The sequence below is a fragment of the Aedes albopictus genome, chromosome 3 (genome assembly GCF_035046485.1).
Source record: "Aedes albopictus strain Foshan chromosome 3, AalbF5, whole genome shotgun sequence".
NCBI classification, from domain to species: domain Eukaryota; kingdom Metazoa; phylum Arthropoda; class Insecta; order Diptera; family Culicidae; genus Aedes; species Aedes albopictus.
This window is the reverse complement of record NC_085138.1, coordinates 20,872,083-20,896,392: the sequence shown is the minus strand read 5'-3', so window position 1 is coordinate 20,896,392 and position 24,310 is coordinate 20,872,083. Positions and strand designations below refer to the sequence as shown.

Below are 24,310 nucleotides of genomic sequence, written 5' to 3'. Positions count from 1 at the left end.
GAGACTTCGAGAGAATGTCTTTCGGAGACTTCGAGAGAATGTCTCTCGGAGACTTCGAGAGAATGTCTCTCGGAGACTTCGAGAGAATGTCTCTCGGAGACTTCGAGAGAATGTCTCTCGGAGACTTCGAGAGAATGTCTCTCGGAGACTTCGAGAGAATGTCTCTCGGAGACTTCGAGAGAATGTCTCTCGGAGACTTCGAGAGAATGTCTCTCGGAGACTTCGAGAGAATGTCTCTCGGAGACTTCGAGAGAATGTCTCTCGGAGACTTCTAGAGAATGTCTCTCGGAGACTTCGAGAGAATGTCTCTCGGAGACTTCGAGAGAATGTCTCTCGGAGACTTCGAGAGAATGTCTCTCGGAGACTTCGAGAGAATGTCTCTCGGAGACTTCGAGAGAATGTCTCTCAGAGACTTCGAGAGAATGTCTTTTGGAGACTTCGATAGGATGTCTCTCGGAGACGTCGAGAGAATGTCTCTCGGAGACTTCGAGAGAATGTCTCTCGGAGACTTCGAGAGAATGTCTCTCGGAGACTTCGAGAGAATGTCTCTCGGAGACTTCGAGAGAATGTCTCTCAGAGACTTCGAGAGAATGTCTCTTGGAGACTTCGATAGGATGTCCCTCGGAGACTTCGAGAGAATGGATACTTCGAGAGAACGAAGACTTCGAGAGAATGTCTTTTGGAGACTTCGAGAGAATGTCTTTTGGAGACTTCGAGAGAATGTCTTTTGGAGGCTTCGAGAGAATGTCTCTCAGAGGCTTCGAGAGAATGTCTCTCGGAGGCTTCGAGAGAATGTCTTTTGGAGGCTTCGAGAGAATGTCTCTCGGAGGCTTCGAGAGAATGTCTCTCGGAGACTTCGAGAAAATGTCTCTCGGAGGCTTCGAGAGAATGTCTCTCGGAGGCTTCGAGAGAATGTCTCTCGGAGACTTCGAGAGAATGTCTCTCGGAGACTTCGAGAGAATGTCTCTCGGAGACTTCGAGAGAATGTCTCTCGGAGACTTCGAGAGAATGTCTCTCGGAGACTTCGAGAGAATGTCTCTCGGAGACTTCGAGAGAATGTCTCTCGGAGACTTCGAGAGAATGTCTCTCGGAGACTTCGAGAGAATGTCTCTCGGAGACTTCGAGAGAATGTCTCTCGGAGACTTCGAGAGAATGTCTCTCGGAGACTTCGAGAGAATGTCTCTCGGAGACTTCGAGAGAATGTCTCTCGGAGACTTCGAGAGAATGTCTCTCAGAGACTTCGAGAGAATGTCTTTTGGAGACTTCGATAGGATGTCCCTCGGAGACTTCGAGAGAATGGAGACTTCGAGAGAATGAAGACTTCGAGAGAATGTCTTTTGGAGACTTCGAGAGAATGTCTTTTGGAGACTTCGAGAGAATGTCTCTCAGAGACTTCGAGAGAATGTCTCTCGGAGACTTCGAGAGAATGTCTCTCGGAGACTTCGAGAAAATGCAGACTTCGAGAGAATGTCTCTCGGAGACTTCGAGAGAATGTCTCTTGGAGACTTCGATAGGATGTCCCTCGGAGACTTCGAGAGAATGGATACTTCGAGAGAACGAAGACTTCGAGAGAATGTCTTTTGGAGACTTCGAGAGAATGTCTTTTGGAGACTTCGAGAGAATGTCTTTTGGAGGCTTCGAGAGAATGTCTCTCAGAGGCTTCGAGAGAATGTCTCTCGGAGGCTTCGAGAGAATGTCTTTTGGAGGCTTCGAGAGAATGTCTCTCGGAGGCTTCGAGAGAATGTCTCTCGGAGACTTCGAGAAAATGTCTCTCGGAGGCTTCGAGAGAATGTCTCTCGGAGGCTTCGAGAGAATGTCTCTCGGAGACTTCGAGAGAATGTCTCTCGGAGACTTCGAGAGAATGTCTCTCGGAGACTTCGAGAGAATGTCTCTCGGAGACTTCGAGAGAATGTCTCTCGGAGACTTCGAGAGAATGTCTCTCGGAGACTTCGAGAGAATGTCTCTCGGAGACTTCGAGAGAATGTCTCTCGGAGACTTCGAGAGAATGTCTCTCGGAGACTTCGAGAGAATGTCTCTCGGAGACTTCGAGAGAATGTCTCTCGGAGACTTCGAGAGAATGTCTCTCGGAGACTTCGAGAGAATGTCTCTCGGAGACTTCGAGAGAATGTCTCTCAGAGACTTCGAGAGAATGTCTTTTGGAGACTTCGATAGGATGTCCCTCGGAGACTTCGAGAGAATGGAGACTTCGAGAGAATGAAGACTTCGAGAGAATGTCTTTTGGAGACTTCGAGAGAATGTCTTTTGGAGACTTCGAGAGAATGTCTCTCAGAGACTTCGAGAGAATGTCTCTCGGAGACTTCGAGAGAATGTCTCTCGGAGACTTCGAGAAAATGCAGACTTCGAGAGAATGTCTCTCGGAGACTTCGAGAGAATGTCTCTCGGAGACTACGAGAGAATGTCTCTCGGAGACTACGAGAGAATGTTGTTTTTGAGGAAAGGTTCATAACGTTATTTATTTAGTAAACATAGTGACTGTGATATCTCACCACTGTAATCAAAAGAGATCGCCTTCAACTATTCACTAACATGATCGTTTCTTTGCTTTGATCCACATAAACACTATAAAAAAAATATTCACAAATATAAAACAAGACTAGAACAAGGTTCTGGAAACATATATGCACAAAAGATCCAACTCGAGAGAAATTATTCTAACCAAGATTAAGCTAAGATTTAGAAGGTCCCTCCCACTCCCGTGGACCGAAGGCCACGCTTTCAACAATAATTGACATCGGTATTTTGGTTCCCTGTACACACAAGATGGGAATGGAGACCCGCACTAAAATAATAAGGAGGGGTTTTGCACCACAGATGTACGGTTTAACGAGAAGCTCTGATGACCAAAAGTGACGAACGAATGAATCGGAGGGAGAGAAATTTGTACTGTCATTGAAAGTATAAGGATGCTGCTGAGCGTTCTCGGATGGGATAGACACGGCTTAATACAAAATTACAACAGGGCATTCGAATCATCCGCTGGGAACAGCACTCACCTGACTACCACACACAAACCACTCGCGCGCCGCTCACGTACGCCGATCCAAATATTTCAGCCACCACCATCAGTTGGGAATTGGGAGTTGAGGGAGCTATTTCTCCAAGTTTTCAGTCGTTTCCGGCACGAAAATGTTCCGCTGCGAGTGGTTGGACCGTGCCAGCTCCTTCCGGAAGTATTCTATCGTTTTGATGAGGCCCTCTTTCAGTGGAACCTTTCAATAAAAGAAGGGGTAGAAAAAGAAATTTGAAATTTTAGATGAAAGGTTCCCAAGTAACATTTTTCAGTTAAATAGACTAGAAGAGGTTTTTAAGACCATCATTAAACCAAAATTAAAGGTATTAGGTTTTATGACGGTTCTCAAAACGTTTACAAACCTTTACAAGACTATTTGGCCATCAAAATGTTGCTTGGGTTATTCAAACGTATGGTATGAACATGTTTTGCAAAAATTCACTTATAAAAAGTTGCCATTAGGCTATGATTGACATCGTATTGGCTGTTTGGTCTTGTTCAAGTTTTATGAGTTTTATAATAGCCACAGGATAGTCTATGGTTTTGAAATGGTAAAACAGAATACCAGTTACATAGTTTTTGGAAGTTTGGACATTTGAATCATTCTTCGAAGCTTCAATAAAGCCGTTACAAAACCAACCTTATAAAGGCTTAAACTAATTGGATTTGAAATGGTTTTGTTGCAGCTTTGAAGGACATTCTTTTGATTATTGTATTGAAAAAACTTCATACATCATGGACCCTAACTCTGTGTCAAGCACAACTTACCCGCGGTTCCCAGTTGAGATACTTCTTGGCTCGGGATATGTCCGGTTTGCGCCGCTGCGGATCATCCTCCACAGCCGGAAGCTCGATGATCTTACTCCGGCCGCCCACCTGGTCCCGGATTATTTCCGCAAACTCCTGGATGGTGCGCTCCACCGGGTTGCCCAAATTGACCGGCTGAGTGTAGTTGGACGCCATCAGCGCCACCATTCCGTCCACCAGATCGGACACGTACTGGAAGGAGCGGGTCTGCTTCCCGCTGCCATACATCTGTAACAAGAATACATTAAAGCTTCGTACTGTTTCAAAACTCTCACAAATCAACCGTACCGTAATTGACTGATTCTGCAGCGCCTGGATGATAAAATTCGACACCACCCGGCCGTCGTTCATGTGCATCCGCGGACCGTACGTGTTGAAGATCCGCGCTACCCGCACATTGACGTTCTCCTGCTTGGCGTACGCATAGCTCAACGTTTCGGCCACCCGTTTTCCCTCGTCGTAGCAAGCGCGTGGCCCAATAGGATTCACATGGCCCCAGTACGTTTCCGGCTGGGGATGCACATCCGGATCGCCGTACACCTCCGAAGTGCTCGCAATCAGCACCTTCGCTCCGACCCGCTTGGCCAACCCGAGCATGTTGATCGTGCCCAACGTGTTGGTCTTGATCGTTTTGACCGGGTTGTACATGTAGTGCGGTGGACTGGCCGGACTGGCCAGATGGTAGATCTCGTCCACCTCGATGAACAGCGGATTCACGATGTCGTGGTGGATCAGTTCGAAGTTTTCGTGACCCAGCCAGTGTTCGACGTTGCGCTTCCGGCCGGTGAAGAAGTTGTCGGCCACGATCACCTCGTGGCCCTGCATCATCAGGTAGTCCACCAGATGGGACCCCACGAAGCCGGCCCCGCCGGTGATCTGGAAGGAGATAGAATATTGAGTAATGTAGAGGTGGTATCAACCATATAGACTATTTATTAGGACATCTCATATCTGCTTTTCGCTCCTAATCTTTTATAATAAGGAATGTCAAATAATACATGGAAGTTGTTGAGAATATGTATTTTGTGCATTCGAGCACCCCTCGTAATTGAGACAACCGTGTGTAAATAGATACACCGTGAGCATGTGGTTTTATGTTGTCGAGCATTGTTATTGTTTATACATAGTATTAAATGTAAAAAGTCAAAAAATTCATTCGTTCATGATCGTCACAGTGTAAGCAACTGTTTTACTTCTGCTCCGGTCCGAAAAGCTTCGCTACTCGTCCCGCTGTTGTGTGTTCCGCTGTGTGATAGCTCCAACAAAGCTATTTATAGTAGAATCGTTTGAAAAGCATTTTTTCAGTCAAATAGACTAGAAGAGGTTCTTAGAACCATCATAAAACTAAAACGAAAGGTATTGACAGTTTTCAAAATCTCTACAAGAATAAGTTGGTTATAAAAATGTTATTTGGGATCTCTGCAGTACTTTGAGAAGCTTTTTCTGGGATTCCTCACGGAGTTCCTTCTGAGATTTCTCAATTGTCATAATTGACTAAATAAACAATTCTCATGATTGACTAAATAAACAATCGGACGTTCTTATTTTCTTCGATTTGTGGATCATTTTGGGAAAAAGTGCCTTTTTAGTTCTGGAACATTTGCCATTCTCACCTTAACCTTAACTTATGCGTACCCTAAGTATATTTTTGAGAACAACTGAAAAGAGGTCAATTTAAAATATTTTTTTGAATCATTGGTACTCATTTAAGGTTCCATATAATAAATGCGGTAAGCGCACGCGTATGCTGCAATATCATACAGAGGGTGCTGGGTTTGATTCCCGGTCGGTCATCGATGGACTGTCGTAACTGAAATTTCTTTGACTTCCTTGGGCCATAGAGTTACTTTGTGCCTACCACTACCAGAACGATGTCAAACGCGATTGTTCTACACATCAATCTTCATGATTTGTTGACACCACAATGCAAATAGTTCTTCTATAAGGCTCCAACGAGTTTTCGGGATCAACCTAGCCACACCGGATATGTTCCAGATACAGTTCTATTTACAGCAGTGGGATCTTGCAGTACTGGTTGTCTTCGTCAATGCGTACATATACAGCTTCAACGGTTCGTCCAGGTCATCCATCAGTTTGGTTGAAGTTCTTGAAGACATTCTACTAGTGCAATGTATTCTGCCTCGGTAAATTATAACGAAACACCAGTTTGCTTACTACATCTCCAGTTGACCACCACTGACAAATATTGCTGGTGGGATTCCGGAGAGTATCTGTATTGAAAGATTCCAATGGAACTCTGGGACGTTCTGAGAGGAATGCTGGCTGATATTTTGGAATGCATTCCAATGGGATTCTAGCGAGACCCAGGGTTAGACCTATGGTAGAATCATGGCATGTGGTTAAATTTGTGGTTCACTCTATGGTAGGATGAATTACGAAGGATTCCCAAAAAGTATTCCTGGCAGAATCTTAGAAGAAACTTCTTGACGAATCTTAGAACTCTTGAAGAAATCACAGAAAGAACTTCTGGAGGGATCTCAGAAGAGACTTCTTACTAATATCAAAAGATAATCCTGAAAGAATCTCAGCAGGAACTTCGGGAGCAATCGGTGAAGAAAGTTCTGGAAGAATCTCAGAAGGAGTTCTGAAAAGGAGGAATCCTAAAAAAAACTCCTTGAAGAATTCCAGGAGGAACTCATAGAGGAATCCCAAAAAGTGCCATTGGAGAAGACCTAGAAGGAATACCTGTAAGAATCCTCGGAACCTCAAAAGGAGAAATCCTATAAAGATCTTCGTGGGAAATGCCAGGCGGAACTTCTTGAGGATTCCCAGAAGAAACATCTAAAATAATCATAGAAGGGTCATCTTATAGAATTTTAAAAGAAATTTCCGGAATAATTTCAAGAAAAAAACTCCTAGAGGAACCCTGGATGGATTTCCTTGGTGAATCTCACACAGAATTCCGGGATAAAAAACTCCTGCAGCTCTTTTTAGGATTCCTACTTGCGTTCCTTCTGTGATTTCTCAGAACTCCTCCCGGTCTTCCTCCAGGAACTCTTTCCGGGATTTCTACATGAACTCTTGCCAGAATTCTGAAGATTGCTTCTGGGATTTCTCCAGGATCTCTTCCCGGGATTCTTCCAAGGACTTCTCCAGGAGATTCTTCAATGAGGTCCTTATTGAAATCCTGTTGATTCTTCTGGATTGCCTCCGGAATGTTGCTCAAATGATGTTTTTGTTATGGAGTTCCTTATGGACTTTCTTGAAAAAAATCCTCCAACAACTTCTTAACGAATTCCTCCAGCAGTTTTGTAAGGATTCGTCTTTACCAGGGTTCTTCCGCTAGTCGTTTGTATAGAACTGTAAATTCCTTCATGGAGTCAAGCTCGGAATTTCAGAAAAAAAACTTCTGAAGACATTGCAAAAAAGGAATCTTCAAAGATACTCTTGAAGGGATTTCTGAAGTAACTTCTAGAGGAGTCTCAGAAGTAACTTCTGGAGAAATCTTAGAAGGAGTTACTGAGGATTCCCAGTAGAAATTCCTGGAGAAATTGCTGAAGGACTCTTGGTTTTCATCAGAGCCCTCCCAGAATATCACAATAAATTTTTAATACATGCTGACGAAATACTCACCGGAATCGCCCTTAAACTCTCACATTTTGTCAGGTATAAGGTCTAACTGCAATGCAGAAGTCCATGTTTGACAATGACTTTCTATCAGTGTAGTGTGTTTAGAGTCTTGTCCCTTAATATGTCAACAAACAATTGATAACGCACGTACATTTCCTACTCGGGGTAAAGCTTACTCTATCGACTGACAGCTGCTGACGAGATCATAGCAGGCCAGGATTCTTCCTCTTTCTTCGGCCAGAGTCTGACCACGTCAGACGTACTGCAGTGTTATTAGCATTAGGTCGCTGCGCTGAGCGATTTTCATCGAGAACCATCAGTAAAATTCCCACAGGTTCTTCTTCATTGCAAGTTGCTATGGCCGTCGTGAAATGGTTGAAGACTGAAGGCAACCTGAAGGGCATCTGGAATCCAGAGTTCATCCGTGTAAGCAGCGCTTGAACTTCAAACGACCACGACCTGTGATAGCTGGAATCTGAGAGTTGGAATTATTGAGCCGCAATCATGGCCGCAATATTCAAAGCCATTACTCCATTACTGCTTCGATTTTCGATTCTCACTTCCAATAAATCACCCCGAGTGGAATAAAATGTCGCCTAGTGATTCTTCTCTGGACCCATAACCTGCTATAGTAGTAGGTACACTGCCGTGTGCAGCATAGTTGTCCCATGTTCTACATACGGGAATCCCTATTAACATGGGTCAACAGCTAGCACGAAAAGAAACATTATTCCTCCAGTTTCTTTTCGGATTCCTCAAGGAGCTCCTTCAGAGATTTTTCCAGAGGTTTATTCTGTTTTTTTTTTTTAAAGACGGGCTTGGTGGTCTAGTGGCTACCGCTTCTGATTCGTATGCAGAAGGTCATGGGTTCAATCCCTGGCCCGTCCTTTTCATCCTACTTTGTATCTTTCTATCCACTTTCTCTCGCTCTCTCTTCTCTACATATACAACTCATGTATACTCATATGTCCATAGCCATCGCTAGAACCAGAAACGAATTGAAAAAAGTCGTTTCCCTCCCTTCCAACTTCCACTCACAGCACAGTGTATATATAACGCCTATAAGTTATGCAACCAAAGCGTGCTGTGCCGCTTGACCTTATTCACCTTATTCACCACACAATCTATCACGAACACTATAAATAACCCCTATCCATGGATCGCATCACCGACCCAACGGTGACTCCCAGATCTCCCATCCTTTCCGTCTAACAAATACCCCAGTCCGCACGGGTTGTGGGGACGCAGAGTGCTCTCGGTCTCTAGTAGCAACAACCAGTACACTCTAACATTCCTTTCCCTTCCCAGCTGACTATAAGGACTTGGCCGGCGCCGTTATTGATCAAAATATGCATGAGCTGCTAAAATTGCACTTTGAGAATAAGTGGAATGTCCCAGCCCCTTATTCAGTTGGATCTCAGTGCAATTGGTACCAGTTCAGATCAATCACGGAGGAGCAACCATTGACATGTATAGTCAGAATTGATCGTTTTGATCGTTTTGATCGATCGAGGTTTATTCTGTTTTTTTTTTCAAACGTTATCTTTGAGATAGTTCCAAAAACTTCTTATGAGAATACTGAAAAGGGTTTATTTAGAATTCCTCCAGCGGTTCTTTCAGTGATTACTCCAGGAACTCCTTCTGGATTTTCCCCGAAATTCTTTCTGAGACTCATTTAGGAAATCCAGGTTTTCTTTAGAAGTTTCTGTAGTGGATTCCCAAGGAGTTCAGAAATTGCTTTTTGGATTCGTGTTGGTGCTAATTCTGGGATTCCTTATGTTGCTTCTTCTTGGATTTCTCCAAAAATTCTTGCTGCACCTAGGAAACGCTGTATTCAGGAAATCCTTCCGAGGTTCCTTCACGAACTTCGTCCGAGATTCCTACATTAACTCCTTCTGGAATTCGTCCTGCAACTCATTCGAGGATTCCTCCAGGATCTCCTTCACGGGTTTAGCTGTTCTGTATTTCCTTCATGATTTTCATTTTGATACTTCAGTATGACTTTTTTCTGCAATCCTTCCAGGAACTTCACTCGAGATTTCTTCAAGGATTCTTCCAGGACTTTTTTCCGCAATTTCTCTTTTTTCTAAGTTTTTTTTCGAGATTGTTTGAAGAAATCTTTTCAGTGCTCCTTCAGGATTTCTCCAAGAGTTCCATCATACGAGATTCCTAAAAGAACGCCGTCCTGGATTCTTCCAGGAACTCCTTCAGATATTCGTCAATGAATTCCATCCGGACTTTCTCCTGGAACTTCTACCGGGACTCCTCCCGGTTCCTTGTGGAATTGTGGTAAATCCTTATGCAATTCCTCTCGGAATTCATTTTGGAGTTCACGCAAATGTTCTCAATTAATAGTACATAGAAGATTGTTTATACATGTAATTACAAATTATTCCAAAAGATCCGAATGGAATTCTTCTATAAGTTTCTTATAAAATTCCTGTCAGAGTTTTCTGAGAAATTCTGCCAAAAAAATCTTAAGAAATTCTTCCAGAAATTCGTTCTGGGTATCCTGCAATAGTTCATCCAGGCATAACATTTCTCTAGGAATTCCTTGTGGGAATCCCAGAAAGAAAACGTCTGAAGAGATTCCAAAAGGAACTGGAAGTATCTTTAAAAAATACTCCAATAGACATCCCTGAAGTTAACTTCTAGATGAAAATCAGAAGGAATTTCTGGAAGGATCTTGGAACGAATTCCAGGAGGAATATCGAAAAGAACACCTGGAGCAATCTGGGAACTCCTGGTGGTGTTTCGGAAGGACGCTCTACAGGGATTCCGGTGGGAGCTGCTGGAGAAATCCAGGAGAGCACTCCTGGAAGAATCCCAGATAGAACCACTTTAGGCATTTCAAATCCTGCTCCTGGAAGGAAATCAAAAAAAAAACTTCTGAAGGAATACTGAATAAACCCCTAGAACAACATCTTAAAGAAGTGCCTGAGAAAACCCAGAAGGAACTCCTACAGCGATCCTGGAATATTTTTTGGGGTAATCTCAAATGTACTTCCTAGAGGAATCTGGGAAGGAATTTCTAGAAGAATCCCGGAATTCTAGGGGAAACATTGGATGGAGTCCATGAAGGACTCCTGTAAGGAAGTCCTGGAGATCCTAAACTAATCCCATGAGCATGAGCAGAGATGACCGCACAATTCGTAGTTGCTACTCCGTGATTGACCAAAGAAATCGAAATTGCACACATAAGCAATGATTGGGGCTTGGGACTAGCACAGCATTCTCAATGTACACAGTTTGTGAGCTCTCAACTATGTTAATGTCAATAACGGCACCGGCCACGCCCTTACAGTCATCAAGGATCAAACATTGTTATTGAAACCGAGAATCTGCACGTTTTCCTCAGGAAGGAATTCTTGTTAGTAGGGAAGGATAACCATTATCGATCTAGGAGTGGTTAGTGATACGATCTAACAATGGATTAATATATATGTACAAACCGCAACCCACAACCGACCACTTTTCCACGCGAAAACAAGTGAAAAGAAAATACTATCACACCCACAAGGGAGCAGAAACCTTTAGTCTATTCCACACAGAAAAGAACTGAACGCGATTTGATTAGACTAATCTAACTGAAGAAATCCTAAACTAATACCTGGAAGAATCTCTGAAGGAGCTCCCGCAGGGACCTTACAACCCGAGTAACACTTTGACGGCCAATTAGTCTTGTAGAGGTTTTCAGAAACGTCATAAATACGTCATAATACCTTTTATTTAGATTTTATGATGATTCTGGAGACCTCTTCTAGTCTGTTTGACTAAAAAAAAATACTTGGGAAGGAACTCCTGGAGGAATCCTGGATTATATTTCAGAAGAAATCGCAAAAGCCGACTCGTAAACAACAAGGCACACATAACATCAAAGACTTAGAAAAATTTCTCATAGCGATCTCAGCGTGCAGTGCCCTACGGACCACATCGCTTCTTACAAATTGCTCCATGAGAGATTCCCCAGGAATTCTCCGTTACTTCTAAGTTTTCTTTAGATTTAGATGCTTGTTTAGATGTTTGGATAATCTTTTAGAATTCTTTCATGTTATCTCTGGTTATTTCGGTATTCGAGTAGAAGTTTTTTGGTATTCCTTTTAGAGGTCCTTCTATAATTCATCCATGATTTAGTTCTTTGGTTTCTCCAAGAGCATATGCTAAATATCCTCCAGAACTATCTATGGAGCATGACCAGGATTTCTCTCTGGGTTGCCTCCTGGAGCTCCGTCTGATAATTCTTCGAAAGTTCATTACGGAAATACGCCAGAAGTTTCTGGAGAAATCAAGAAATGGAATTCCTAGATTCATCATCATAATTAATCCCATGCTAACATCCAGTTCTTTGCCAGGACCCGTGGTGCAGGTCACACATTTACTTCATAAGCAGAGGGTCATAAGTTCGATCCCAACCCCCGGCAGTTTCGTCAGTTGCTCTTTCCCCATGGCTCAAATAGACCCGGATACTTGGACGTTGGCGAACGGCAACTCATAATGGACCCCCAAATCGGACTGCAAAAAAGGAACAACCAATAGCCTCACATCAACATCCTCGTTCTCATCTTTCTAACATGATAGGGTAGAAAGCGGAAGCAGCACAACGGCAACCAGTTAGATATAGTAGAATAATAGACTACATTTTAGGCGCTGTACAAAAGTGGAAGTGCAGCTGCCAATTGGAATCGCTCACTTAGTGCCCTAGTGGACAAAAGAGTGGTAAATTACGTTAAGTGGTTAAGAATTAAAAAACAAATCCAGTTCTATTGCTAAAATGGAATCTACGTGAAGGAATGCCCAGAAGAAATTTCTGAAGGAAGAAGTTCACCAGATGGAATCACTGGAAGGACCTCCACAAGCAATTCTCGAAGGAAACCCAAAAAGGAACTCCTGGAGGAACCTCTTCAGTTTAGAGTCTACACACATATAACAGATTGTATAACAGTAAACGCGAACAGCCGTGAGCTCAGTAAAACTATGAACCGATATCCCAGCAAAAAGTAACGTTTGTTAGCTGATTCTCAGCAAAACCGTGGCTGTGTATCCCAGCATTTTGTTAAATCCTTAAGGAAGTCCTCGCATAATAGAGTCAGATATGAATAGAAATCATTTCGAATCAGGTTCTAAGACGTTTTAGAACTATGTATACATTGCACTGGGGTGAGCACAAAATGTTCAAAATCAGGCTTCATAGCTCGAAACGTGTGTCCAAATTTCAAGTGAACCATCATTTTACGATGAAAAGTAGAAATCTGATTACGAGTTTAGAGATGCATGAAATGTGATACAAACCCAATAATTATCATTTCTCACCGAAACCCTATCGGTTGCAAAAGGACTGATGAAATCTGGAGCTCGATTTGAATAGGTCGTATGTGCTTTTGTCGATTAAAAATTCGATCAGTTGGATTCGTTTATTATGACGAAAACCGTTGAAATTGAGCAAAGTTGATACATACAGCAGAATCCTCACAAAACATGCTTTCTGTTCCATCATTAAAAGTTTGTAAAATATATGCCATATTGCTACAATGACTAAAATAAACTGATCGAATTTTATATCGACAAAAGCACATACGACCTATTCAAATCGAGCTCCAGAAATAATTATCAACACTTCGTTCGCATGTCAACTGATTCCCTCACTGTCATCATCACGCACGCGGATCTGGCTTTGGACCGTGTGGAAGAGACACACATACCTATGAACAAATGTGTATCCCAATGCAATGTAGCTAATCATGTTTGCACAACAAATGAACACCTCTTACCAATGCGACGGAAGAAACGACGACGTCAATTCCAATCTTTTATGAATGGCCTCTAACAGCAGAGGCAATTGGGATTTTCTGGTGAAAACTTTGTAGACCTCGACCGAACCCACAAAAGCTAACAGATACTTCGCAAGCTATCATTGCCGCCGGTGAATGAATGAACAGTCCACCTTACGTGCACTCCGAAATCTAGGTAAACTGCTAAGAGTTTCAAAATTCACACATCGACTATATGATCTTATTGTCTGTTTATGGCTAAGTATGTTAAGCCATGTTCACACTAAGTCGTAGATACTTGATACTATACTTTTCCGCTCCTTGAAGTCCAACAATAAGCTATTTTACGAGACGTCCTACTGGTGGGCCGCTCATTGTTATTGTTTACATTTGATGTTTTTGTTTTCGCGAAAAATAGCATAACATGTGGTGAGCGCCAATCAGATTTTTGCTGGCAGAAATGTTTTGGTTTCTAAAGTGGCATGTATCAATTCCCCGAGCTGCATGGTGTCACTAGCAGATTAAAAAAAACATCCCCACGGTCTACGGATATTAATTATAGTGGGCGGATTGACGCATTTTTGCAGATAAATGAACCTCGTTTATGGGATGGGCCTGTATCACATGTTATGCTAGCGAAAATGTAAATAAATGGGCCCACCGGTTGGACTTCAAAACTGGTAAACATTCAAAAAACAGCTGATTTGAAACGTCTCATAAAATGCCTTATCAAAACTAGTACGCATTACAGTTTCAGTTATCTTCAGGACAGAAACTTCGGTCGGTGGTTTTGTATCTATCTTCATTTCTCAGGCAATTCATCAAGTTCACAGCTTATTTTCTTTCTTTGCGTTCGTCAGTCAACATTATACCATCTATTTATTTGTGGTCGCCGTTAGACGCAGCAACCTTCACGCTCCAGCTGTAATAGATGCTGCGGCTCTGACACATAAGACATGCTATCGTAATAGCGACCACCCCGGTTAATGTGATGCATTAATTAGAGAACACATAAATCCGGATACCTTGAGGTGCGGGTACTTCGGTCACCACCACTGGTGGCAAGGTCATGGGTCGAGTTTAGGTCTTATAGTGTCACAACTTTTGCGGGTTTATATCTTGAATCTAACGATTGAGGTGGAGAACTGCCGTTATAAGCATAGTTGTCCCATGTTACTTTTTGACGATTTTGACTTTTTTGCTCCAGGCGCTCTATTTATACGTATATTTTCATATAACATAAAAAAATAACATACTTTGTTCGAAGACTCAATGAAAAGCATGTCAAGTCAAATTGTCCCACTGTTGAATTTCTACGCATGTCTGTCCCACAACTGAAATTCTACGCATAACAGTCCCACTATAAAATTTCTACGTAAAACTGATACAATAAGCATTTTAAGTAACTTAGCTTCACCTGATAGCATGGCTATTTCAATACTGCATGGTATAAACCCTTCTTTTATGTTGGCATTACGGTCCAGCTGGAACAAAACTTGTTTTCCAGTTAAACAAAAACTGTTATTTCTTTGCAACTTCCAGTTCTGAATTCAAATACATATTGCTGCAATGCGCGTTGAGCTCATAAACCAAACATAAACATTTTAACTTAATTAAGAGGCTCAAATGTCGTGAAGCATGACGAAGCCGATCCAATATAATGACAAAGAGGTTGCTGAATTGAATGACTGGTATATGTGAAAATTTTCAGAATTTAAGCAAGCTTGAAATATTGTTGGTAAGTGAGTGGATGAGTTTCACTTTTTTATTTCAGTATGTTATCCCAATAATTTGGTTGAATTAGTGTGTCGGTTAGTGAGTGGCTTAGTTATCGGATATTTAGAAAATAAAAAGAACACTTTTGGGTTAAACCCAAATCGAAGATGAACTGCTAAAGGCACTGAACAAGCAATCAATATATCAATTGATGGGAGATCAACCGAGTAAGCGAATTGAAGAGTAAGTGAGTGACTTGGTGAGCGACATTTTGTAAGTGTGTGGGGTGATGAGTAAATGAGTAAGATGATAAGCGAGTGTTTTGATAAGTGAGTTGATTTATTATTGGGCTGATGGGTAAATGAGTGACTGTTTTGAATGAATGTGTTAATGAGTTATTGAGTAACTTGATAAACAAGTGATCTAGACGCTCAGAGACTTGATGAGTAAGTGAATTCTTGAGTAAATTGTTGTTAGTAAGTTATGTCGTAGATAAGCGGCTTTCTGTGTATATGTGAAAGAAATGATAGAGCCCAAAAGGATTATATTCTTATTATTGTATGTGTATTAAAAGTGAACATAGTACCGTAACTGTTTGTTTTCGAATAGGATGAATATAGAACCGTACCATTATCAACGGCATTCTGACCCTTCATATAAAAATAAAGATACATGAAGCATGAAGCCTCTAATGGCAAATCACTCCCAATCTTTGCTAGGGTTCCTATTTATATGACCCATACAAGCAGAGGAAGGCATGGTGCAGAATGTTTTGAAAACTTAATCTGTTGTATTTCTAAACATATTTTATTTCAGTGATATGTACATATTTCTAGTCATTTAAAATTAATACAAAAGCTTAATCAGTTGTATGCTTTGTTGGTCATTAGGCAAAATAGTCCATTAGGCCGAAAAGGTCATTAGGCCGAAAAAATCATTAGGCCGAAGAGGACGTTAGGGCCGAATAATTCAGGTATAGAACAAGGTCATTTCGCCAAGACCTGGCCTAAAGACCTTTTCGGCCTAAAGACCTTTTCGGCCTAAAGACCTTTTCGGCCTAAAGACCTTTTCGGCCTAAAGACCTTTTCGGCCTAAAGACCTTTTCGGCCTAAAGACCTTTTCGGCCTAAAGACCTTTTCGGCCTAAAGACCTTTTCGGCCTAAAGACCTTTTCGGCCTAAAGACCTTTTCGGCCTAAAGACCTTTTCGGCCTAAAGACCTTTTCGGCCTAAAGACCTTTTCGGCCTAAAGACCTTTTCGGCCTAAAGACCTTTTCGGCCTAAAGACCTTTTCGGCCTAAAGACCTTTTCGGCCTAAAGACCTTTTCGGCCTAAAGACCTTTTCGGCCTAAAGACCTTTTCGGCCTAAAGACCTTTTCGGCCTAAAGACCTTTTCGGCCTAAAGACCTTTTCGGCCTAAAGACCTTTTCGGCCTAAAGACCTTTTCGGCCTAAAGACCTTTTCGGCCTAAAGACCGTTTCGGCCTCAAGACCTTTTCGGCCTAAAGACCTTTTCGGCTTCATGACGTTTTCGGCCTATGACCAATCCGGTTTAATGAAATTTTTGGCCTTATGACTTATTCGGCCATATAAATACTTTGATGTAACAATATTTTGCGGTCACACGACGTTTTTCCGACCAAACGATATATCGGCCTGGTGACCTTTTAATTCACCAGGCGCTCACTTAATTTTGGAGCACCTCACATTCATCCTCTCATCAATTCACTAATCAACTCACTCACCTAGTTCCTACTTAACCGATTACATATTAAGAAAGTGTTAAAATGTGATGTCAGTCTTTTGTTGTCTTTCGGCTCCGTTTTGCCTCGAGACATTTGAGCCTTATGCATGAGAGTCTTATAATTTTATAAGAGAAGCTAACATTGTTTGTTACTAAAAAAAATATAATTAAAAAGTATAGAATAGACCACATCGAGCGTGAAAAGAGACGACTAATTATAGTGGGACTGATATGCGTAGAAATTTCGCCAACAGGACCACATTTCTAGGCATTACAGTCCCACTAATAATGTTTTTGCTATAAAACACTATATTTTTAAAAATATTTGATTGGAAATACTTCAGGCATGAAAATATAAGCGATTTCTAACGATACTATGAAAATTTAAATCCGATTTGTTGCCCCATTTGGTCAAAAAACATGAAAAACCTTCAATCGCGATTTTCTCAGTTTCAAGTTTTTCAACATGGGACAACTATGCGTAGAACGGCACACTGAAAAAACGGACATGGTAATTCTGACTGTACCGAGGGTCAAATTAAAACATCTTTACTACTTGATTTTGGTAGACCATGATTCATTCTTGAAACTACCATGTGCTAGGTTTAGTTTACCATGCCGCTTAATGTTTACATTTTATGGTATTTTTGAATGAAATTTCGTAGTTTATTTTACCATGCGCATGTTAAACGGTATGCAAGAACATAGTAAGTTTAACCATTGTGAAACAGTTGCATTTACTATGCCTGTGGTTCGGCCAGTGGTATTTTTTTGTTTACATTTAAAAAATATCTAATGAATAATTTTAATTATATTTATTGGTTTGTAACGTATAAAATATTTTTAAATACAATAAATATAATTAGTATCTTTCAAAACACCTGTTGTGGGGCTTCCTTTTTCGGTGGCATTTTGGAGACGTGCAGTTTGTGGTTTTCGGGTTGCATCGCCGGAACCGAGAAGTGATCCGGCGCTGGAACTCATCAATCATCTGGGATGAGGTGCGAGCCTTCCGAAGCGGACGTCTTTCTTTGTTCCTCGTACTAAGATGCGTAATAATCTGTGCCCTTCTCGCGGAGGATGGTCCTCTTGCAAATCCAGCCCGTCAGTGCGGTGGAACTCGGGGAGAACTCGTTTACATCATTAGATGAGCGATTTTGGCCGGATCGCGTTTATTCTTATGCCTGGTAGTGGGAGGTTCTTGGGGAGATGTATCTGCAGCCAAATCAGGATTCCGATTCCGAAGGCATCGTAATGAACACACCCGTCGGGTGTGGGAAATCCGTGGGAATCATCGCAATCATCTTGGTGCGCATATTCCGGCGTTTCCTCGTTCAGTTCCAACCTCCATCACACAGCCTATAGACATGTATTTCCGGAACTGATGGTTTGGTTGGAGTTTCGGGGGCAATCCAGCTGCATAGTGACGAAGTCTTCCGGGAACTAATTGTCGAACATGGCTAAAAGGATGGACGAAGGTATGTTTTGTGAGATTCAGTTTGGAGGTTTCGGGTGGCACGAACTGTTTGGCCAGCTGAAGGAATCAGGAAGATGAACCAACCTGCGCAATTTGGTTGGCACGGTAGTTCTGGGATCTGAAGGGACAATTTTCGGCATTGGTGGCTCGGTTGGTGACAAAGTTCTGAAATTTTAAATGATTCCAGTTAGAATTTACTGGCTTATTTACCGAAGATCAATGAAAGATTTGCTCACCGTGAACACATTTTGCCAATTTCACCAGCAGCTTCAAAATTCCTTAAAGAAAATATTGTTTACGGAACTTGCTTTTTATGATTCAGCGCATTACTTAAAAGATGGCCGAAGGAACAATAAAAACATTGGTTATGTTCAAATTTACCATGGAAATAGTAACAGATATCCAGTAATATGGTTATGACAAACACGAAAGATATGATTGAGGGAACTATGTTTGGTAGTACCAATTACTATTCAGTTGGCTGTCAGATTATAGTAAACTTGAACATAAACATAGTAATTATCATCAAAACCATTATTATCATTACTATTTTTGGATATAGTAAAATTAAACATGGAGGAATAGTTCAGACTACTCTAAAATTTCTTTCAGTGCAGAGAACCTATACACACTCAATCCTGAATTGCCTTTTCAGCACTTTTTTGACGAAAATAGAACAGCAGAACTATTTCGGTACACGCTCGTTGAAAACTACTCTAAAGTGAGTCGTTTTCGACTCACTTCAATACTTTTGCGAAAACTGTCAAAAGTGAGTAACATTTTTTTACTGAACTGAGTAGCTTTCTACTCTCCCAGAAGAAAATTTAAGTTTACTCACTTTTGAGTAATGGCTGTACAATCCTACTCTCCCGTAACGGCCAAAAACTTGTAAAAATTTCAAGTCCGCTCATGCAAATGAGCAAAGATGAATTTTCCGCCAAATAGCTTATTTTATACATCAGTTTAAGTAGTTGTTTATAGTGAAAGCTATTAGAACAGCAAGGTAAGTCTCCCACTTGAAATAAATCCAATATAATGGAATAGTCTCATTAATGGCCACGAAAATATTTTGCAGGAATTGCACAAAAGGATACCCGAAGCCGATAGACATCCATGGATCCGTTACGGGGAAATCGGTTCGAAAGGATTATGGGATTACCGTTCACATCGCTGCTAGCTCTCAAAAGAGCAGAAGGATCGCCCGTGGGTCGTCAACGATGCCGATCGATCCAAAAAGGACAGACCATGGCCCTTGCAAGGAACAGACCGAAGGAAGCTGATTCATGATTTTTTTTTTATATATTTATTTATTGTAAATGTTTATGTTTAATGTCCACGTAATTTAAATTAATAAAGTTGATTAGTTGCGTATTTTAATTCGTTTTATTGTTATTCTTATAAGCAAATTTTCTAAAAAAAATAATTAGCAAAAGTGAGTAGCAGTTACTCACTTTTGCTTTTATCCAAATAAAGAAAGTGAGTTGAAGCTACTCTAATTTTTCAAATTCCACCGTTACTCAAAAGTGAGTAACGGGACTTTACTCTCTTTTGAGCTGTTCCACTTTGTACCAAAGTGAGTCGAAAACGACTCACTTTAGAGTAGTTTTCAACGAGCGTGTAGCTTCGGTAATCGATTTTACTGAGGCTCAGTACACCAACTGTCAAAACCTGGTGCAAAAGGTAAACAATGCAGTATAGTTGTATACAGCTGTTCTATTTTCTTCAAAAATTAACCGAACACGGTATTCCAAATTAAGTGTGTAGCCTATAGCTTTTTTGAATTACGTAAAGATAACTGATGTACAAACTAACGAACACCGTACAATATGAGTTGTTATAATCTTAAGTACTCAACCAATTCAAATGAAATTTTGATCAAAAACTGTTTATGTAAGAAGATAAATTGAAACGTGTTAATTCGCTAACAATTAATACCAATCGATGCATGAACCCCATTACTGCCTTCCCAGTTCGATCCCGCAACACCTTAAAGCTTAGTACTCAGATCGCAAGAAATGAGGTCAAGGAAAAAAGTGCATTTTTACCAAAGTAATTTTGACAGTCGATTTTGAGAGAGAAAAAAGAAAAAAAAAATCGACGAAACTCTTTGTTTACCAATCTGACTGACTTGGAATGAAACCGGGACAATCGACAAGAACAAGCAAACTCCCCTACCAGGAGCAGGCATGAATCTTCTGATCTGGACCGCAGCAAACTGGAAGATTGACCAGCAATCCGAGGCGCTCCAGCTCTATTTGACCGGTGATATTCTGAGCGGGCCAACTGGCTGTTTGCTTCAACCAGACACGATTTGTTTTAGAAAATATCGCGCTGCTGGAAAAATGTGATTTCGAATTCGAAAAGGAATTGCTTCGGGTATTCGGAAAATCCACCGGAGCCTCCTCCAGGGATTCCTCCAGGAATTCCGTAGAGGATTCTTCCCAGAAATTCCTTCGGTGATTCCTCCAGCAATTTGTGCAGATATAACTCCAGGAATTCCTCCGGGGATTCATCCTTAAAATCCTTCTAAACTTCCTCCAGGGGTTCTTCCGGGAATTCCTCCGAGGATTCTTTCAGAAATTTATCTGAAGACTCCTTCAGAAATTGCTCCAGGAATTTCATCGGTGATTCCTCCAGGAATTCTCCGGGGATTCATCCACGAAATCCTTCTAAGATTCCTCCTGGGATTCTTCCGGGGATTCCTTCAGGAATTTCTCCAAGGATTCCTTCGGAGATTCCTCCAGGAATTCCTTCGGAGATTCATCTGTGAATTCCTTCGGAGATTCATCCGTGAATTCCTTCGGAGATTCCTTCAGGAATTCCATCGGAGATTCCTCCGGGGTTTCTTCCAGAGATTCATCCATGGAAGCCTTCTAGGATTCCTCCAGGACTTTTTCCGGGGATTCCTTCAGAAATTGCTCCGGGGAAGACTTCAGAAATTCTTCCAGGGATCCATTCAGAGATTCCTCCGAAAATTGCATCAAAGATTCTTCCGGGAATTCCTCCAGAAATTCCTCCGGGGAGTCCTCCAGGAATTCCTCCAGGAATTCCTCCGGGGATTCCTCCAGGAATTCCTCCGGGGATTCCTCCAGGAATTCCTCCGGGGATTCCTCCAGGAATTCCTCCAGGAATTCCTCCAGGAATTCCTCCGGGGATTCCTCCAGGAATTCCTCCGGGGAGTCCTCCAGGAATTCCTCCAGGAATTCCTCCAAGGATTCCTCCAGAAATTCCTCCGGGGATTCCTCCGGGGATTCCTCCAGGAATTGCTCCGGGGATTCCTCCAGGAATTGCTCCGGGGATTCCTCCAGAAATTCCTCCGGGGATTCCTCCAGGAATTCCTCCGGGGATTCCTCCAGGAATTCCTCCGGGGATTCCCCCGGGGATTCCTCCAGGAATTCCTCCGGGGATTCCTCCAGGAATTCCTCCAGAAATTCCTCCAGGAATTCCTCCAGAAATTCCTCCAGGAATTCCTCCAGAAATTCCTCCAGGAATTCCTCCTGGAATTCCTCCAGGAATTCCTCCTGGAATTCCTCCAGGAATTCCTCCGGGGATTCCTCCGGGGATTCCTCCAGGAATTCCTCCGGGGATTCCTCCAGGAATTCCTCCGGGGATTCCTCCAGGAATTCCTCCGGGGATTCCTCCAGGAATTCCTCCGGGGATTCCTCCAGGAATTCCTCCGGGGATTCCTCCAGGAATTCCTCCGGGGATTCCTCCAGGAATTCCTCCGGGGATTCCTCCAGGAATTCCTCCGGGGATTCCTCCAGGAATTCCTCCGGGGATTCCTCCAGGAATTCCTCCGGATTTTCTAGAGGAATTCCTCCGGGGATTCCTCCAGGAATTCCTCCGGGGATTCCTCCAGGAATTCCTCCGGGGATTCCTCCAGGAATTCCTCCGGGGATTCCTCCAGGAATTCCTCCGGGGATTCCTCCAGGAATTCCTCCGGGGATTCCTCCAGGAATTCCTCCGGGGATTCCTCCAGGAATTCCTCCGGGGATTCCTCCAGGAATTCCTCCGGGGATTCCTCCAGGAATTCCTCCGGGGATTCCTCCAGGAATTCCTCCGGGGATTCCTCCAGGAATTCCTCTGGGGATTCCTCCAGGAATTCCTCCGGGGATTTCTCCAGGAATTCCTCCGGGGATTCCTGCAGGAATTCCTCCGGGGATTCCTGCAGGAATTCCTCCGGGGATTCCTGCAGGAATTCCTCCGGGGATTCCTGCAGGAATTCCTCCGGGGATTCCTGCAGGAATTCCTCCGGGGATTCCTGCAGGAATTCCTCCGGGGATTCCTGCAGGAATTCCTCCGGGGATTCCTGCAGGAATTCCTCCGGGGATTCCTGCAGGAATTCCTCCGGGGATTCCTGCAGGAATTCCTCCGGGGATTCCTGCAGGAATTCCTCCGGGGATTCCTGCAGGAATTCCTCCGGGGATTCCTGCAGGAATTCCTCCGGGGATTCCTGCAGGAATTCCTCCGGGGATTCCTCCAGGAATTCCTCCGGGGATTCCTCCAGGAATTCCTCCGGGGATTCCTCCAGGAATTCCTCCGGGGATTCCTCCAGGAATTCCTCCGGGGATTCCTCCAGGAATTCCTCCGGGGATTCCTCCAGGAATTCCTCCGGGGATTCCTCCAGGAATTCCTCCGGGGATTCCTCCAGGAATTCCTCCAGGAATTCCTTCAGGAATTCCTCCAGGAATTCTTCCAGGAATTCTTCCAGGAATTCTTCCAGGGATTCTTCCAGGAATTTCTCCAGGGATTCTTCCAGGAATTTCTCCAGGGATTCCTCCAGTGATTCCTCCAGAAATTCTTCCAGGAATTCCTCCAGGAATTCCTCCAGGAATTCTTCCAGAAATTCCTCCAGGAATTCCTCCAGGAATTCTTCCAGGAATTCCTCCAGGAATTCTTCTAGGAATTCCTCCAGGGATTCCTCCAGGGATTCCTCCAGGAATTCCTTCAGGGATTCCTCCAGGAATTCCTCCAGGGATTCCTCCAGGAATTCCTCCAGGGATTCCTCCAGGGATTCCTCCAGGAATTCCTCCAGGGATACCTCCAGGAATTCCTCCAGGGATTCCTCCAGGAATTCCTCCAGGGATTCCTCCAGGAATTCCTCCAGGGATTCCTCCAGGAATTCCTCCAGGGATTCCTCCAGGAATTCCTCCAGGGATTCCTCCAGGAATTCCTCCAGGGATTCCTCCAGGGATTCCTCCAGGAATTCCTCCAGGGATTCCTCCAGGAATTCCTCCAGGGATTCCTCCAGGAATTCCTCCAGGGATTCCTCCAGGAATTCCTCCAGGGATTCCTCCAGGAATTCCTCCAGGGATTCCTCCAAGAATTCCTCCAGGGATTCCTCCAGGAATTCCTCCGGGGATTCCTCCACGAATTCCTCCAGGGATTTCTCCAGGGATTCCTCCAGGGATTCCTCCAGGAATTCCTCCAGGGATTCCTCCAGGAATTCCTCCAGGGATTCCTCCAGGAATTCCTCCAGGGATTCCTCCAGGAATTCCTCCAGGGATTCCTCCAGGAATTCCTCCAGGGATTCCTCCACGAATTCCTCCAGGGATTCCTCCAGGGATTCCTCCAGGAATTCCTCCAGGGATTCTTCCAGGAATTCCTCCAGGGATTCCTCCGGGGATTCCTCCAGGAATTCCTCCAGGGATTCCTCCAGGAATTCCTTCAGGGATTCCTCCAGGAATTCCTCCAGGGATTCCTCCAGGGATTCCTCCAAGGATTCCTTAGGTAGTTCCTCCATGAATTCCTTTACTAATTTCACCACGATTTCTTCCGATAATTTGTCTAGGAATTCCTTCGAGAATTCCTCCAGGGATCCCTCCATGAATTCCTGCAGGGTTTCTCCCAAGAATTTCTTCAGGGTTTCCTCCAGGAATTCATTAAGCAATTTCTCCATGAATTCATTCGGGAATTTCACCAGGAATTTTTTCGGGAGTTTCTCCAGGAATTCCTCCAGAGATTCCTCCAGGAGTTTCTCCAGAAATTTCTCCAGGAATTCCTCCAGGGATGTACCCCAGAATTCCTCCCGGAATTCTTCCAGAGATTCTTCCAAGAATTTCTCCAGGAATTTCACCAGGGATTTTTCCAGGATTTTCATTAGAGATTTCTCTAGGAATTCTTCTAGGGATTTCTCCAGGAATTCTTTAAGAAATTTCTCCAGCAATTCCTCTACGGAT

The 24,310-nt window shown here is 43.0% G+C and overlaps 1 protein-coding gene across 1 annotated transcript in view; it reads right to left on the bottom strand.

Moving 5' to 3' along the window:
* Positions 1-2,530: 2,530 nt before the first annotated feature.
* Positions 2,531-24,310, bottom strand: part of LOC109418316 (UDP-glucuronic acid decarboxylase 1) — a 39,367-nt gene continuing 17,587 nt past the window's right edge. Inside the window, exons 3-5 of the mRNA XM_029864322.2 lie at positions 4,127-4,714; positions 3,800-4,066; positions 2,531-3,230 (exon numbers count right to left, since the gene is read on the bottom strand). Coding sequence (XP_029720182.2) covers positions 3,111-3,230; positions 3,800-4,066; positions 4,127-4,714 — 975 coding nt within the window. The 3' untranslated portion in view covers positions 2,531-3,110. The remainder of the gene's footprint in view (positions 3,231-3,799; positions 4,067-4,126; positions 4,715-24,310) is intronic.